This window comes from Agelaius tricolor, unplaced genomic scaffold, assembly GCF_023055355.1.
Source record: "Agelaius tricolor isolate 1412-34295 unplaced genomic scaffold, bAgeTri1.0.p SCAF_1, whole genome shotgun sequence".
Classification (NCBI taxonomy): domain Eukaryota; kingdom Metazoa; phylum Chordata; class Aves; order Passeriformes; family Icteridae; genus Agelaius; species Agelaius tricolor.
The window spans coordinates 74,679,971-74,697,652 of NW_027269261.1; the positions used below are offsets into that span (position 1 = coordinate 74,679,971).

Genomic DNA, 17,682 nt, shown 5'->3' on the forward strand with positions numbered 1-17,682 from the left:
TTGTTATGTCTTAAACACATACCTGATGCCTTCCATGCCTCCAAATGTGCTGTACTCCACACCTGCATGTTCACAGTACTGTGTGCTTAGGGATGTAGGAGAGATAATAATCCCTATTGCCTTCACTCTGTCTCCAAGGCACCTGGTTGATGGCCATTGCAGGAGCACCTGCTAAAGCACCTCACTCTCAGTCCAGCCTGTCCTTGAACACTTCCAGGGATGGGACATCCACAGCTTCTCTGGGCAACCTGTTCCAGTGCCTCACCACCCTGACAGGAAAGAATTTCCAGCTAATATCCAGTCTAGATCTCTCCTTTTTAGTTTAAAACCATTCCCCCTTGTCCTATCACTATCTGCCTGTGTAAAAAGTTGCTCTCCCACTTTTTTACAAGCCCCCCTTGTAGCACTGAAGTCCACAACGAGGTCTCCATGGAGCCTTCTCTTGTCCAGGTTGATGGAGTCAATGGAGGGAATCCTGGCTGGCTGTTCTGGAGCTGGATAGCTTCTCATCATGGCAGGTGAACACTATTCAGAAACACGGGGAAGAAAAAGGATGTACATTTGATGATAAATCCATCACAAACACTCACTGTTCTGTGACTTTATTTATTGGAAAATACCTGTGGCTTCCCTGGAAGGCAGTTTAAAATGAATGGGTATTTCATTTTTGGTTTAACACCTTAGGTAACCCAGGGAATAAAGGTGGTTTACAAAGGCTGCTCTTGACATCTGGTTTTAGGACACAAGCACAAGTCATCAAAAGAAAATCTTGCAGAGGTCTATTTATCAATAAAATATTTAATAAACTTATCTGTACAAAATATTAAAAAGGTTATTGAAGAGTATACAAGAATATTTATTTAACAAATATATACTGCTATATAATATATTCAAGAAAATATAGATTGCTGTTTACAGTTCATTTACAATCCCATATGTACAATCTATTTAAACTTTAGATACATACAAACAATGCATTTACACCATCACGTACAGAGCTATCTTCTTCAGAGATATTTCACACACCCAGACCTGAAAAAGCTGCACAAATACATGGATAGTTCAGAGGCACACACAGGGATACGAGTATTGCTTCAAGAATCATAACTACTAGAAATACAGCTATTAAAAACTTTTTAATTTTTTGATATTTTCCTTTCTAATCAAAGAAAAAAAAACATATAAATAAAACCACGACTGACCAGCAGAGAGGCTCGTTTTGTCAGAGGAACTCCAGAAAATGTTGACTTGACTCCAAAAACAGAGAACAGTGATGGGATACAAAGGGACTGGGCAAACTGGATCAGCATTGCTCCCTGCTTCGTCTGAGACAGGGAGCACGAGGAGCAGAGCAGGTCTGTGCTGCACAGACAAGTGTCCATTTCCTTTCAGCAGCATCTCCACCAGCTTTTGTAGTGGAGCTGCAGAGCTGGACAGAGCTGGTGACGCCAGGTGGGCACAGCCCCTGACTGCTCCTCAAGCTGTGGGAGCTCCATTGGCACAGGCACTGCACAAATGTGACTTCAGCTGAAGCTGAAATGTGGGAGCTCTGGACCTTCAGCACCTCAGACATTTCTTTAAAAGGTTTATCACTCACAGCAGGTGGGATGGCTGTAGGCAGCATGATCACCCCCTCCCTGGGCAAGGACAGGATGAGCTGCTCCTACAAAATGCCCCATCCCAGCTGATCACTTCCTACACAGCAACTTAACTCTGGCACCTTCAATGACCAATGGCCTGTCCCCGTGTGACCATCCCTTTTCCTGGCCTGTGGATGCTGTTCCACACTGCTGCTGCTGGCTGAGCTCCTGGGAACTCCTTGGTGCTCAGCAGCTCCTGGCACACAGCTCCCTGGGATGACCAGCTGGGAGCAAAACAACCCTGAACTTTACCTCCTGTTTATTCCCTACTGTTCTCCTCCCATCTCTTCACCAAGGCAGGATGGAGGAAATGAATGAAACACCACAGGGAACGCTACCATCTCCCCAAAAACTGGGACCAATGCCACAGCTCCCAGAGAGGCTTGGCCCAGCCTCTGGGTCTCATTCCTCTGATGATGGAGACCAGGGTGGCACCAGCACAGGCTGACATTGTGACAAAGAGAAAGGGAGGAGAGACCCAAACACTCCCAACTTCCATCAGAAAGGCACTTGAGTGTGTGACCCATTGTTTGCAGGTCCCCTTCTCCCACCAGCTTCAACCCTGCCAGACCTGTCACCTCTCTGTCCCCTGCCCAAAGGCACAGACTGCACCACAGGGACAGACTGCACCACAGGGACAGACTGCACCACCTCCTCCTGCTGCTGAGCCTCAGCCTTCCCTTCCTCACCCCTCCTGCCCCACCAAACACCACAGCAATTCTCCACACTCCCCATCCTGAAAACCCAAAGCATGAGCACAAGTATCAAAGCAGAAAAATGAGCTCACAAAATGTATGACTGAACTATTAAGTGGTGATGACAGAAAAGTGGAGAGCAAAAGCTGCTGAAAAAACATTGAAAATGTGTGGAGTTCTGGTTTTATCCATGGAATGGATGGGAATGGATCAGGCTTTAGTTTAAGATTTTTCAATACCAGTTCCATGCAAATGCTCTGCTGCCCAAGCTTCCCACCCTAGTCCATCCATTGAGCAAGAGTCCAACATGCTGCATCCATCAGCCAGCCCATTCTCCTTCCCACCACCACCTGTATCAGGCTCCTCTCCAACATGGAAAATTCAGGGGCTGTTTGAGGACTGCAGTCAGTAAAAGTGAAAAGCAGACACAGGGATTTTTGTGTCTTGAGGTGCAAAGATGCAAAACATCCTCTAAGATGCAGGGAAGGCTCCTTGGTCAGTGGGCTACACCAGCATGAATTCCAAATTTTCTGTAATTTTCTGAAGGCCCAGATCACTGGCTGGTAGGACATAAAGTGATTTTCAGAGATATCTTTGCAGTTCTATGTACCTCACAACATGTGCTGGGAACAAAGAGCTTAGAAGGACTGAATGCAGCTGGTTTTACCTTGGAAGACATAAACCAGCTTATGACAAAACTGAAGGTGTCACACACACCAGCCTGGTGGAACATCTCTCTCTTTTACCAGCCATTAATTCAAAGATAGGAAAGACAAAAAGCTCTCCCCCTCCCACACAAATTCACAGGCTCCTGACCATCAGCAGCACCCCACCCACAGAACAGGTACTCCCCAGCTCCTTTCCTCATTGTGCTTCCATGGAGGACACACTCCCACAGTGGGGACACTGCTACACTCTGCTCCTGCCACCCTGCATCTCCATTCTGACCCCACATAAAGGGACCCCTGATGCCAAGGGAGCTGCTCTGAGGCCAGTGGGACACACATCACCTGCTGATCATGAGCAGAGTCACACTGCTCTCAAAGACCTTGCTTTTTCCCACACAGGTTTTCCCATCCCCTCACCTACCCCTCAGAGCACGATGTGAAGAGAGAAAAACTCAACCCAAAACTCCAACTGCACCCAGGAGAGGGGGCACAGGAAGTGATTTGATGGAACTGCCCAACCAGGTCCATGGGACAGCCCTTTGCTCTGATCATCTGTCACACACAGACGTGGGGCACCCAGCCCCATTTCAGGTGGCAGCCTCTGCGCAATACCCAGGCTCTCGCTGAGGGTTTCTGGCTTTTCCTCCCTGGCACATGGCCCTGCTGCCCAGGCACAGACAAAAGAGAAGGCACTTGGATTTCAGAACTCAGCATGGATTTCATGCTCAGCAGGAAACCATGGCATTTCCCAGCAGTTTTAGTACAACACAAGTATGAGCTGGGCTGGTATTTGTGATGTATCTGCCCCCTTAACGTGGGTCCTGTGGGTTTTGATGGAACTACAAACACTGCTATTGATACAATCATGACAAAAAACTCCTGTTAAGGCTGGAGAGCAAAGCCATGGCAGCCCCTCAGCATCCAAGGTGCTCTGCTCCTTTTGCCCAGATGCAGCCCTTGGCACCAGCATTCCCAGGAGCTCCCAAGGGATGCCCCAGCCTGTCCTGTCCCCTCCCTGCCAGCACCAGGGGGTGTGTGTGTGTCTGCTGCTCCGTGGGGGAGAGCACAGGTGACTCTCCCCAAATACCACTTTAGTGCCTGTGGGATAAGGGCTTAAACTGCAAAAGGAGCTGTTTGTTTTGCAAGGGGAGTGTGATGGATAAATATCACTGCCCAGTGAGAGCTGTGCAGCCAAGGGCTGGGTTAAAACCCCCTGGGTGCAAACACACTCAGGAGTCACTGGCACTCAAACTTGAGCAGAAGGTTCAAGGCTTGGGTTTGCTTTTAACCAGAACTGGATTTTGCCTTTGCAGCCTTTTCCTCATGGGTATGCCAACCATCAGCCAACAAGCAAAGAGGATGTGGCTCCATGTGCCAGTGCTGATCAGATGTGAGGGCACTGGGATCAATGCAGCTGTGCCAGGATGAAGCCACATCAAGCCCCTTTCCATATGAATCCTTCTCTCTGCCAGAGGATACTGATTTCCCTCCTATCATTGGATTTAAGTATGATGTAAAAAAAAAAAAAAAGGGGCGACACATGGTTAGAAAAGCCCCCTATTTTAAGATAATTTAAAAAAAATTTTCCTTTAAAAAAAAAATCTATGATTCTTGGGAAGTATTTCTAGGCCAGAAGCACCCCTGGTGACCAGGGTTAAACAGGGCATAAAGTAATTTTCCTCCCAACTTTTCCTGAAGGCAGTGGTTTGAGCACAAACTCAAAGAACCTCTGGATAAGGCACACACACCAGTCAGTCCCTGTCCCAACTGGGCAAGTTCCCCCAGATCCCAGCCCCAGTGCTTCTAAGTCAAATGAGATCACTCTGCAAGTTTCCCTACTCCTGTGCAATTACATTCCCAAGTCAGAGAGGAGGGAGCCAGTTAAGCATGGATACATAGTCCTTTTCAAATGCTTAATATTTCTAGTTTCACTGTAATTATATCCTGCAGATAAAAATGGTGCTCAAGGTCAAACAAATCCTCCAGGAGAATATGCACTGCATGGAAACTGTTTGGGTTTTTTTTAACTGGAAAGGTTGTATAAATACTGCAGATTGAGAACCTATAATTATCCATTAAAATCACTCTGAGACTGCTGAATTAATATTTGTCCATGTTCAACCTCTAGTCTCATAAAGTTTACATGTGCCCAAAAATCAGCTCAGGCAGGAGGCAACTGATCAGAAATATATTTTTCAGGGCCTTTCCTTTAGCATTAGAGCGTGATGTTCTTTGGAGAAGCAGCTCCAGGGATGGGGGCTGGGCTGGGCCACCATTATCCTGCAGCCAGGGCCCCACCAACCTCTCCAAAGGCAGGATTCACTGCTCCATGGCCTCTACAGACACATCCCTGTGTTGCCCCAACAGTGCAGGGCTGCAACAACTCAGCTGAGAGAACCTGGGAAAGGCTTTTACACCCACCACTCCCATTCAGAATCATGCAATCATTAAGGGTGGAAAAGATCATATCCCTACCATCAACCCCACATCACCATCAAATTCACCATTAAACTGTCTCCTCAAGTGCCATGTCCACACAGTCTTTGAACACTTCCAGGGATGGTGACTACACTTCCCTGTGCAGAGCTTTACAACTCTTTCCTCTGGTGACTTTTTTCCCCAAATATTTAACCTAAACCTCTACACATTTGCAGCAGCTCTGATGGTTGCTGCCCAAGACTAATCCCACTGTTTGGTGCAACCTCCAAATCTGCCTGGGGATGGAGAGGCAGCCCTTGCAGTCATCATGCAGGGATTCATGAAGGGGACACTGGTGGCTTTTGCTCTGGAAATACTCTGGGATCAAGGACCAATGTGAGAGCCAAGCCCCACAGCTCACTGGGGGGGATCAGCACAGTTCCCCACCCAAGCCCCCAGCTCCACTCTCCTCCAGCCCTGCCTTGCTCATACCCATCCCCCTGGAGCTGCCCCAGGCAGGGAGCTGCCTCCCCTGACTCCTGAGAGAAGCAGAAAGAGGATCCAACTCCATCCTTTGCCCTGCCTTTGTCCTCCAGAGGTTGTTTGCCCAGGAATAGAACAGGAGACACTTGGCACACTTGGCACAGGCCCCAGCACCTCTGGGCTTCTCTTGGGGGGATGAGGTTTGCTCCCCCACCAAACACTCCTGTTCAGGGGTGCCCACAGCCAGGACAGCCAGGTTGGGTTCCCAAACGGGTGAAACCATGGACAGCCTCACTGCCAGCAGCAGCAGCCTCTGTGCTCCCCCCATATCTTCCCCTCTTGTTTATCCTTGTGATCCAGGCCATGGAACTGCAGCAACTGAGCCACTGCTTCTGTCCCCAGCACCAGCAAAGCCATCACTGGGCTCTGGACAAAAGCCCCAGCAGTGGGCACTGCCCCAGAATTGGGGTTGGGGTGAAGAGTTGCAAGACCCAACCTGTCACCCTACTCTCCATCAGCCACCTCCAGACCCGAGGTGGGTGACATCTGTCTGTTCCCTGCAACTCTGGATGAAAAATACCCACAAGAACTGGGAGCCACTGGCATTAGCACCCCTGGGACACAGGACCACAGGAGCAGGTCTCAGGACACCTTTTTGGTGGAGGCTCACAAGAGCCACCAGCCAGCAGGGGCTGCCAGGAGCTATATATATCTTCCTTGGATGTGAACTGCCCATGAACCCTCACCACAAATATTTGGAGGAAGGGGAGGGGGTAAAGGAAACAAAAACATTTTAAAAAATTGTCTCAGCAGTGAGAAAAACTATCAACCGACCAAAGGCAATTGAAAAATTAGGTACTTCCAAAGCTTGGTAACTTTATAACTGATGTGGAATCTGGCAGCTCGAGCACTGCTGTGCCAACCTCCTTCCCCAGCCAGCTGTGCTGAAGGCAAAGGGCAGAGGAAATCCACAAACCCTGGTGCTGACCCCTCCTCACCCACTCAGGGACCTCAGCCTCCCAAATGCTGACAGGGAGAAAACCCATGGCATGGACTTGACCCTTCCTCTTCCCCCCACCTCCATCTCTCAGCATCCCCCTGGACCCCTGGAGGCGGGTACATCATTAGCATATATTTACATGCATGCTGAGGTAGGGATATGAGTTTTCCTCTTGGATGCATGGATGTAAAGCCAGAAGAGCTCTGCAGGTGTCAAGGGGGTACATGAGACTTGCGGGCCCCACACTTTCTCCCCTGAGCTGCCACCAGCCCCAGCCTGAGGGTGCAGAGCAGGCTCCGTGGGCAGGGATGGAGGGAGGCTGGGGGGTTATCCCAGTGGATCTGTCACTGTTTTCCATGGACACATTCACTTCCTACTGATGCACTTGAGGGGAAGGGGCTGTTGAACCTCACCAAGGCTTTTCTGATCTTTAAAATCAATTGGATCTCAGTAGAGTTCTTTGAGGTGACCCCCTCCCTGCCCTGGCCAGGTTCAGCCCTCCCAGCAGAACACCCCTGCCATGGAGGACAACTGGATCTATGTAGGAAAAACCCCATGTTTCCAGCAGGGATTTACCTCCTCCAAAAGCAAACTACCATCACTAATAAGCACTGATGCTTACACACCAACACCCTGGCCACAAGAAAAAAAACAAACCATCAAACACAAACTCTGTGCAAATACATCTCTGGTCTAAGCCAAGCCACCCAGCAAAGCCAAAGTTTGGTACCAAATCCCACAGAGGTGAAGCAGCAAAGCCTCCCAGCATCCAAAGCACACCCTGGCATGGGTGAAGAGCTTCTCTGGTTTAAAGGTAATTTATTAACTCAGCTCCTGAGTTACTAAAACCCTTTCAGCACATGTCAAAGGAGCCCACTTCACATAGCAGTCCCTGAGGGGAGCGCTCAGCCCTCTGCATGGGAAAGGTCTGTTCCTGGAGGATCCAGCTCCCTTAATGGAGCAGGGAGCAGCCAGCACTCCAGGGAGGGACACAGCTCCCTGGGAAATCGATGCCAAAGGAAGACAGGGTGGAGCTTAGTGCTTTTATAGAGATTATTTGGAAAGAGAAGAACTCGAGTGAAATGGCTCTTCCCTAGGGAACTTAGGACCTTTGTTTCTCTCCAGACATGCTCAGGATGGCAGTGTGACTTGCAGGCCTGATGCTGGGTTCCCAGTATGCCTTGGAAACACAGTTTTGTGCAGGAAAGGGAGGGGACTCACCCACCAGTACCTCCTGCAAGACACAGACAACAAAGCCAGCGCTTCCGACCATGTGGAGTGGAGGCACCTCCAGCGAATGCCTCCCAGGGCCACTCCCATCTTTCCAAGAGCACAAGCTCTGCATCACACCTGACTCTTTTAGCCTCTGGTTCTCCCTCTTTCCTGTCTCTGCCAGCAGACTCACAAACCTCTCCACACTGCAAACAGGTCTGGACCAAGTGATTACAACCCACACCAGCCACAGGTTCTCCACCCCCTGCCTTCCCCCAGGGATCCCTTATTTTTCCACCAGGAAACTCAGGGCAGCAATTTGAAGACTGCCAGAAAAACTCATTTGACTCAAGAAAAGAGCATTCCTATCTCACCTCCATCCCACTGCCACAGCCAGAGGGTGATGCTGACCTGATCCCTCTGCTGCAGACACCACTCCACCTCCCCCCACCCCAGGTCATCATTCTGACCAAGACAATTTTGGCTAGACATTTTCCAAAACCTTTGGGGAAGAAGTTGTCAGCTCCACTTAGGCAAGCCAAGTGTATCAGGCAGAGCTCAGAGGCTGGGGAGACATTCCCAAGGCACAGAGATGGTGGCAGCCTCAGTCTCAGAGGGGCACCCCCCATCCCTCTTGGGGTCATGGCCAGGGTGGCCCAGGGAAGACAGGGGGCACCTGCTCTGAGCTTGGCATTTTGGGAAGGCACACACCAAAATGTGTATGTGTGTATATATCAATATATATATTTTATATATATATATTTATATTTATATATATATATAAAATGGGCAGGGCTGCTAAGCAAGACCAGGAGGGACAGGGAGAGCTGCAGAAATTGCTACCTGCAGCCACACGTCTCCACGACCATGTCCTCATACTGTTTGTAAACCACGTTGTTCCCAGAGTCAATGTAGAGGATGCTGATGGGGCTGAGCTTGGAGGGCACGCAGCAGCTCGGGGGGGTGGACTCGGGGTCCATGGAGTTCATCAGGGTCTGGATGATGGCGTGGTTGGTGGGCTCCAGGTGGGAGCGCAGCGGGAAGTCGCAGACCCCCTCGCAGTGATAGGCCTCGTAATCCAGGGGGGCGATTATCCAGTCATCCCAGCCCAGCTCCTTGAAGTTCACGTGCAGGGGCTTCCTGCTGCAGCGCGTCTTCGCCTTCTTGCCGTGGCCTCTGCCCCCAGAGCGGGCCGCAATGGTGGTCCTCCTCTTCCTGCGCCTGAGGAACGCCTCCTGCCCGGGATCGGGGGGCTCCAGGAAGGGGGGGCTGCCCAGGGCCTTGATCTTATCCCGGATCTCCTTGAAGAGGTTCTCCTTCCTCTGGGTGCGGGAGAAGGCCACGAGCAGGGCTCGCTCGTGGGGCTGCGGCCGGGGCTTGCCGAAGCCCAGCTGCCGGGGGGGCAGCGGCTGCCCCGAGCCATCCGACACCACCCGCAGCTGGAAGCACAGCAGCTCCCCCGGGGGAGAGCTCTCCCTCTGATCCCGCAAGGCCTCCCGGACATCAAACACCTCCCATCTGGAGGAGCCCGCGTCCAGAATGTCCGCGGCGCGGGAGTCCAGCAGCCGGGGCTCCTCGCCGTCCCGGGCGGGGCAGGTGGCGAGCAGGAGGTGGTGGAAGGAGCCCTCGGGGGACAGCGCCAGGCTCCGGTTCTCGGGCACGGAGCGCAGGATCCGCAGCTCCGCGCCCGTCACCTCCTCTGCCTCAGGCAGGCTGGAGATGTCAAAGAGGTACCGCTGCTCCGAGGCCGACGGGGAGGCATCTGGAAGAGATAACACAGAGAGAAAAAAAAAAAAAGGGAAAAAAAGATTTAAATATCAGCAAGCCAAAGCCAAGCGCCCATTAGGGAGGTGCAAGTGACGCAGAGGTAATGGGGGAGATCTCGCTGTGCAGCACGGCTTCCTGAGCATCCCAGCGGGACACAGGCTGTGTGCCCTGCATCCAGGAGCGTCACTCTGCCTGGGGGCACCGAAAACAAATGAGAAGGAGAAGGTACAGAGGGAGGGAGAAATCAATTCAAACAAGTGGCTTCTCATCAGCACTCTTCTCCACATCCTGAGGAGGCTTCTCTGCTTCCTCCCAGGTATTCCAGTGACCCCAGATGCAACACTATTCTGTTTTGGCACGGAAGCCACACCTGAACCTGTGCAGCACATTACCAGCCCCAATCGGCAGTTTGTCACCTATTTCTTCTGCCCCAAGTGTCACTCACATACACATGCTGTTAAAAATTCCACTTTCCCCTCGCAGACAGTCACAGGCACACAGGTCTGATAGAGGCAACCAGAGCGGCTGAAAGCGAGCCCAGACTCAGTTTGGCACTATTTTTAGTGCATCCAAAGACCTGACACAGACTTGTGCAGTTTCTGGAACTGAATAAATATACTCAATGTGAATTAAAAAAGAAGCACCAAAGGAGGTGGAGCTGGGAAGAAGAGGTGAATTGAGTTCTGGGAGGGTTGTTTTTTTTTGTTTTCTCCCTCGTTAACGAGAAACCTGACCTGGGCATGCTGCAAACATCTCTGCTGTGCCCGGAGCGCCCCGACCCGCTGCCGGCAGAGCCTGCCCGACCCCCCCGCCCCGCACCCGCCCAGCCCCGCCGGCAGCGCCGCTCGGCGCAGCCTGCGCTGCCCGCGGGGGGAAACTGCTTCTCCCTGTCATTCGCTGCTGCTGCTGCTGCTGCTATTATTATTATCATTAACAGTACTATTATTATTCATTATGGTTATTAAAATTACTATTTGAAAAGCAGATCTAAAATTCCTATGAGAAGCAGATAAGAGCAGATAAGGAGATCTCTTTGAAGAGTTCATCTGGTTTCGTTTTGCGCTGAAACTTCCCAGGACCTGTGCTCAGCTTTCGCCCAGCACTCACAAGCCGAGCACTGCCCACCCTCCCACCGGAGCATCCTCCTCCCGGTCCCGCCTCGCTCCCCCGACGTTTCCCCATCAGTTTCCAGTAAACCTCCTCCCGCAAAGGCTGCCGGCAGGATACGGCCCCTTCTGGGTGTGGGAATGGGACTGGGGGGGCTCTCCCACCAGCGACAGGGACAGGGTGCGGCTGGCGCTGCTTTTCAGTTTGCCTTTTCATTTTATTCGATCAGGAATGTATTATTATTTTCCCCCCCAGCCGTGCGAACTTGGCCGGCAGGGCGCGAAGTACATATATACATTTATTTGTTAAAAGTTTATCATTAGGTGCGTATATTATTATTATTATTATTATTATTATTATTATTATTATTATTATTATTATTATATTCTCGGGTATGAAGAGGGCAAAAGAGGGCGAAGAGGGGGAAGGGGACCGCGATGCCGAGCTCAGCCGGTGGCGTTAGCGGGAGTCGCTACCTGCAGAAATCGCTAACCCAGTCGCTCCGGAGCGCCGCGGCCGCCCGGGACACCGCGGCTGCGCTCCCTCCTTGGCCCAGCCCGGCCCGTCGCGGTGCCCCGCGGAGTTTTTCGGGCTGCAAAGGCTCTGGCAGGACGGGGGATGCGGCGCGGAGAAGCTGCTCTCAAAGGGCGCCGCACGCCCCGGCCCCGCATCAGGTGGCGGCAGGTCCCGGGAGCCCCGCACCGCCGCTCACGCCGTCCTGGCCGGCTGCACCTCGCACCCCGTCCCGAACCGCATCCCCAGGCACCAAGCGCCATCCTCGACACCGACTGCGTGTGCAACCCCATCGCCACCCCAGAGCCCCGCTCTGCGCCACGCTCATCTCCGCCGGCAAGCCCCTTCACCGGTGCCAGGCACAAACCTTTGGCTGCCCCCATCGTCAACCCTCCTAACCGTATGCTCATGCACAACCCCACTCCCAGCCCTGTCCTCGCCCCCACTGCCACGCTCAGATTCGCGCACGGCTTCGTTCCCGTTAAACAACCGGGATGCGCAGCCCCTATCCCGTGAAGCTCCATCCCCTGCAACCACCCCGTGCGGAAACCAGCGCACAATCCTATCCCGGGCACAGCCCTGTGCTCGGACCAACATGCGAGCATCCTCTCCGTGTGCCACCACGTCCCCAAACTCACGCTCAGAGTGATGCACAACCCCGTGTATCCATCCCCACATGCACACAGGAGCCGATCCCCACACCCGTGCACCGTCTCCATCCCCAAGCCGCATCCTCATCCCCAAACCCATTCCGAAGCCCAGGCATCGACTTCTCTCCCGCCCGACGGCGGAGCCCCGGCGGGGCGGCCGTTCCGCGCTCGCCGGCCCGGCCGCGGCTGCCCCGCACTCACCGCTGCGCGCTCGCTCCGCGAAGCCCGTCACGGTGTCGGCGCGGCGGCCGGGGGCGCGGCGGGCGGCCAGGCGCTGGTACAGGGCCACCATGTAATGATGCGGCACCACCGTGCCGTTGCGGAGAGCCCCGTCCCTCCGCGGCGGGGAGGAGAAGGGGGAGGCGGCGGCGGCGGAGGAGGAGGAGGCGGAGGAAGGCGCGGCTGCCGAGGGTCGCTGGGGAGCGGCCGCTGACGGGCCGCGCACGGCGGCGGCCTCCAGCCCGCGGCGAAGGCGGCAGGCGCCCAGCAGGCAGAGGCAGAGGGCGGCGGCGGCGGCGCGGAGGCGCATGGCGGCGGCCCGGGGCTCGGCGCGGAGCTGCTGCCGCCGCCGCTCCCCGCCCGCTTTTGAACATCGTCTTCGCCGCCGCCGCCGCCGCCGCCGCCGCCACCGCCGCGGCCGCGGCCGCCCGCCGCCCGGGGGCGCCCCCTGCCGGCCGCTCGCCCCTCCCCGCCCGAGCGCCGCCCGCGCTCGCAGCCGCCCCTCCCGCCCCGGCAGGTGAGAGACCCCCCCGGAACCCCTCGGGCTCCGCCCCGCCCGCCCCGGCAGGTGAGAGACCCCCCCGGACACCCCTCGGGCTCCGCCCCGCCCGCCCCGGCAGGTGAGAGACCCCCGGATCCTCCCTTAGACCTCGCCCCGCCTGTCCCAGCAGGTGAGATACCCCCGGATCCCCTCTGGACCTCGCCCCGCCTCCTCCGCCAGGTTAGAGGAAGCCCCGGACCCTCCATCGGATCCCGCCCCGTGTCCCCCGGCAGGTGAGAGATCCCTCAAGGCTCCGGGCCAGCACCCGATGGGGGCACCCGCACCCCTCGTTTGGCGGGGGGAGCCGCGTCCCACAGCCCCGTGCCAAGGCGTCACCCCAGCCTGGCTGTGGGGTGGAATGGGGCTGTGTTTGACTGTGGAAGGCGACCCCAGTTCGGATGGCGGGAGGTTGGGGGGCACTACCACCTCTGTTAGCCGGGGTCATATTTCGGAGCGGGGACTGACCGGGAGACCACCGAAGACTGGACCGGGAAACTTCTCCCGGTATTGGAGCGGGTCACTCAGCACCTCGTACCGGGGCGGGGGTCCCGGTCCTACACTGGAGATGGGCCTGTCCCGGCTCTGTTTCGAACGGAGGAACCGCCACCCCATGTTTCGGGCAGACCCCTTTTCCCCGACACTGGACCGCGGGGGTGATGCCGGCGGTGGGGCCGGGCCGGGAGCGGCGGGGGGAGCCGGAGCGACCCGCTGTGGGGCGGCCCCGGGGCCCAGGCTCCCCCCGCACCGCTCCGAGATGCCCCGGGCTGCCCCGAGCCTCCATCGGCCCCGGTAATTCCGCCTCGGGAGTCCGACACCGGAGCAAAACAAAGACCCAGCCGGGCTGCGGGCTGATGTTTTCCCTCGCGCGGAGGGTTTCCTTGGTAAAATTCAGATGTTTCCTTGGGTCTCGATTAAAATAACAAAGTGGGGTATTTACTAGGATGTTATTTCAAGTCTCTTAAGTCCCTGGTTATGTCTGTTGCGATTTCTCCGCAAATACAAAAACAAGCGCTGCGATGATTTATTTGAAAGAATGTAGGTGTTTCGCCAAAACAAACACGGCTTTTTTTTTTCTTCTCCCCCCCGAAACAATCGCTTCTCACAAGCATTTGTCACTGCAGCCTCTTGGATTTCTTTCTGCTATAATTTTACAGGTGTCCTGTCACAGCATTGTGAGCAGGTTTCTAATGCCAACCAGCGGCTTTGCTCGGTATGTACACACACACTGTGCAGAGACACGGACGGCACTCCCAGGACACCATCCCAAGAAAACCCCATCCCAACAAATTCCTGTCCCATGCACGCTAGATGGCCAGGCCTGAAGCCATTTGCACACCTTGCACAGCACTTGTGGAGTTTGCACAGCCTTTGCACAGGGCTTGCACAGCCTGCCCATGGGGTTGGCATGGCTTGCATGGCATTTGCACACCCAGTGTGTTCACACGGGGCCTTGCCCACACCAGCCCCCCCCAGCAGCTACTGACCCCCGGGAGCCTAACCCAGCTGGGACAGGAGGCAGGGCAAGGGCTCGCAGAGGAAGGCTTCCTTAACTCTTATTCTTCTGTCAGTCCCTTATTAAATCCAGCCTGATGCTGTTCAGATAGTAAAGGTCATTTTTAAAAACCATCTGACAAGACCTCCCAGCCCTGAGGCCTCACTCCCCCCTGGCCAGGGTGCTGAGGCTCCACTCAGGAGCCCTTCCAGAACCAGAACATGGCAGCAAGGCTCAGAGCAATTCTTCCCAAAGATGAGAAGGCTGAAAAGCACTTTCTGGTCCTGTCCCACTTTATCCCACCTCAAAGAGCAGCCCCAGGCTCCAAACTGTGCTCCTGATGCTCCCACTGCAGCACATGTCAGCACTCAGTGCTGCCCAAGGAAGAGATCAAAAGGGTCAGCAAAAGGATGGAAGGATAGTGGGGTGGGAAGGACTGTTCCATGGGCAGACAAGTCTATCCATAAACCTCCGGGCTTCTTGCAATGGTTTCTGGAGCATCCTGCCTGGAACCATGTCACACAGTCAGTTTTATGGGAAACAGTGAAAGGTACAAAAATGGTGAGTGTGGGCCCCAGTCCCACAACCCTTCAGCCTCAAGCCCCCAAGTCTGTACATCCTCCTGCAGTCTGGGGCACATGTAACACACCTGTGGAATGCCAAGCTTCACCAAATTCCCTGGGACTGGAACTGTCACTTTCACTGCATTTTTGATCTGTATGTTTCAAAAATTAAAGTTACATTGATGCAACAGACAGCTGTGCCTCCTGATTGTTCTTCCCCCACAACTTTTTTTTGCCCACAGACCAGTTCTCTTCTCAGCCCCCAGTGTGGGCACCAGGGCCAAATCCCTCCCTGCTGCGAGCTGGCAGAGCTGAGCAGTGGGTTCCTGTGCATCAATTTGCACCACACCATCCTTGTCCCTGTGTGCAGCTGTCCCCATGACAGAGCCTTGTGCTGCTGGATGACAAGAGGCAGATCCCTGTGCTCATTGTCTATATGGAGACCCAGACACAGGCACACAGACCCCCACCCAACCCCAGTGACATGGACACACGTCTGGGAGCACCAGAAGGCACATGAACACACACACACACACACACACACAGGTACCCCAACCCAAGCAGCAAATCCTGCCCAGCTGAGCCAGAGGGTAGATGTGAAACCCCACAGCTCATCCTCCCAACCACACAGCATCTATCGAGACGCACAGGCACTGACTTTCCCATCTGTTCTCCATTGCAGCCTCATTTAAACCCTTTTGGGCTTTCTTGAATTTCCATCAGCCCAGCCCAGACCAGCTGCAGGACCTTCCCAAGCCTCCCGAGCCCTGCACAGCAGCACAGCAGCTCCTGCCCCCAGTCCTTCCCTGTGCTGGGGATGGGCTCCCTTCTCTCCTTGCAAAACTTTTGTGCATAATTTCACCCTGGCAAAAAGCCACTTTCTACCAGCCCCCTTCCAAACCCAAATTAGCACGCTGCTGCAGCAGCAGAAATTGGAGAGGAAAGGCTGCAGTTTTATTTTACAACTCAATTAGCAAGTTTATACAGAAAAAAACACCCACATAACTGAGGGAGATTTTCTGTCCGTTCAGCTTCACCAGTAAATAGACTGGTTCTTCCTGAGGGCACTCCCCACTGCTGTGGGCACAGCAATGTGCTCCTGCCTGTGGGGCCCCTCAACCAATGGGCTGACCCTGGCTCCAGCCCTGCTCACTTGCTCCATCTCTCTTTGCTCTTACACTTAAGAATCCTCTAGGTATCTCTATCATGGGCTGAAAACACAGTTTTGAGACTGTCCTGACACCCTGTTCACAGAGTATTAAATCGGAAGTGTGCCAAAACCTAAGATGAAGATAAAGGGCCACATTTGCCCCTATTTTTTCCCCAAGAACCAGTCCCAAGTAACATGAAGCCAATGGCTGTATGCCCAGGAGGGATCCTGACTCCTGAGACAGCTTGCACCATGTCCCACTACCGTCTCTCTCTTCCTTGACCAATAGACCCTTCTGGTCAGGTTTCTGGAAGGAAGGGGACAGTCTTCTCACTAAGCCAGTTTTATTACTGGGAACGTTTTTTGCATGGTGATTGCTTCAGGGTCACGAAGGAATAATTTGGGCTTGTCCCCTCTGTTGCAGTCCCCCTTCCTGAGGGGGGACTACTTGTCCTTCTGCATTGTCCATGGCAGCTGGGGACTTTTGTGTGTGGAGCACTGAATCATCTCCGTGCTCAGGGGTTGAGTCCTGGTCATGGTGAATCACCCTGCCACGGCTACCTCCTCTTGAACAGCTGTGGGCACGGTCCCAGCCTGGCAGAAGGGCTGCCCTACTGATGCTCTTCAGCACAGGAGTGATTCAACTAGAACCCCACCAGGCATGGAAGACCACTTCCCAAAGTAGGAAACTGAGGCAGAAGGGAAATCCTCAAGGAATAACCATGTGCCTCATGTCTCAGCTACATTCCCAGAGCTCTGCACCTTCCCTGTCATCAGCCCTTTCTACTGGAATAGAAATAAGCTGCAGTGACAAACCCCCTCCACACCTCAAAACTGGAGGTGTTTGCAGCTGTTAGCTGAGCCAGTGGGGCTCCACCAGATTTTCAAGTCTTAAGCAAGTTCAGTGATCAAACCATTGATGCCAGTGGCTGTTTGGAAGAGTGTGTTTTCATGTAGTGACCACACAAGAAGCCTCTTGGGGCTTCACTTAACAAATGTCTTCTAGCGAGATGGCTACAAGTGATGGCAGGGCCAGCTCAGCAAGTAGCTAAGCAACAGCATCGTTTTCTTTCCAAATCCTCCAGCAACTCCTTCCAAAACTTACTTAAACTGAGGCCAAGCTGAATTCTTTCTGATTGTCTGCTCAGGGATAGCCAGGGAAGATAAGACAAATCAAGGTACAAACTCCATGCATGAAACATCAGATGGATTCAAGGACCCTGTAGGCTGCTTTGCTTCAGGCCCAGAGACCTGACGTCAGCTCAGTCTGGCTGCCTAAAGCTGTGCTTGTCTCACATCACTTTCTGTTTGAGCAGTTTGAGCACTGAGCTCTAGCTAGGGGACAGGAAATGCTTTGTGGAGAGTTCAATCCTTCTGGAAACAAAAAAGCTTCTTGAAAAAAGCTTTCCAATATCCCCTCAGGGAAAATTGTCCTATTCAGCATCTGGTTGACAGGGTCTGGCATAAGCAACTTGAAAATAGTGAGTCAAAACACAACTGAGCACTCAGTCAATTTAAAAAAAAAATTTAAAAGCTGACTCTGCTTTTTGAAAAGTGCAGAGTC

General features: G+C 53.7%; 1 protein-coding gene and 1 long non-coding RNA gene across 2 annotated transcripts; one reads left to right on the plus strand and one right to left on the minus strand.

The window, feature by feature from the left end:
• Positions 1–782: 782 nt before the first annotated feature.
• GDF7 (growth differentiation factor 7) lies at positions 783–12,726 on the minus strand. Its single transcript, XM_071440049.1, has 2 exons — positions 12,355–12,726; positions 783–9,878 (listed from the first exon to the last, which is right to left on the minus strand). Exons 1-2 carry the CDS (start codon positions 12,680–12,682, stop codon positions 8,956–8,958), a joined length of 1,251 nt encoding a protein of 416 aa, XP_071296150.1. The 5' UTR covers positions 12,683–12,726; the 3' UTR covers positions 783–8,955.
• Positions 12,727–13,017: 291 nt separating this feature from the next.
• Positions 13,018–15,158, plus strand: LOC139591780 (uncharacterized). The gene is made up of 2 exons (XR_011679746.1): positions 13,018–13,146; positions 14,068–15,158. It is a non-coding gene; the product is annotated as an uncharacterized lncRNA (long non-coding RNA).
• Positions 15,159–17,682: the final 2,524 nt, after the last annotated feature.

Bases quoted from the DNA above. Each gene is read 5' to 3' on its own strand.
- GDF7 (XM_071440049.1), bottom strand. From the start codon at position 12,682: ATGCGCCTCCGCGCCGCCGCCGCCGCCCTCTGCCTCTGCCTGCTGGGC. The intron at 9,879-12,354 runs GTGAGTGCGGGG...TATCTCTTCCAG, and splicing joins CGCGGAGCGAGCGCGCAGCG to ATGCCTCCCCGTCGGCCTCG.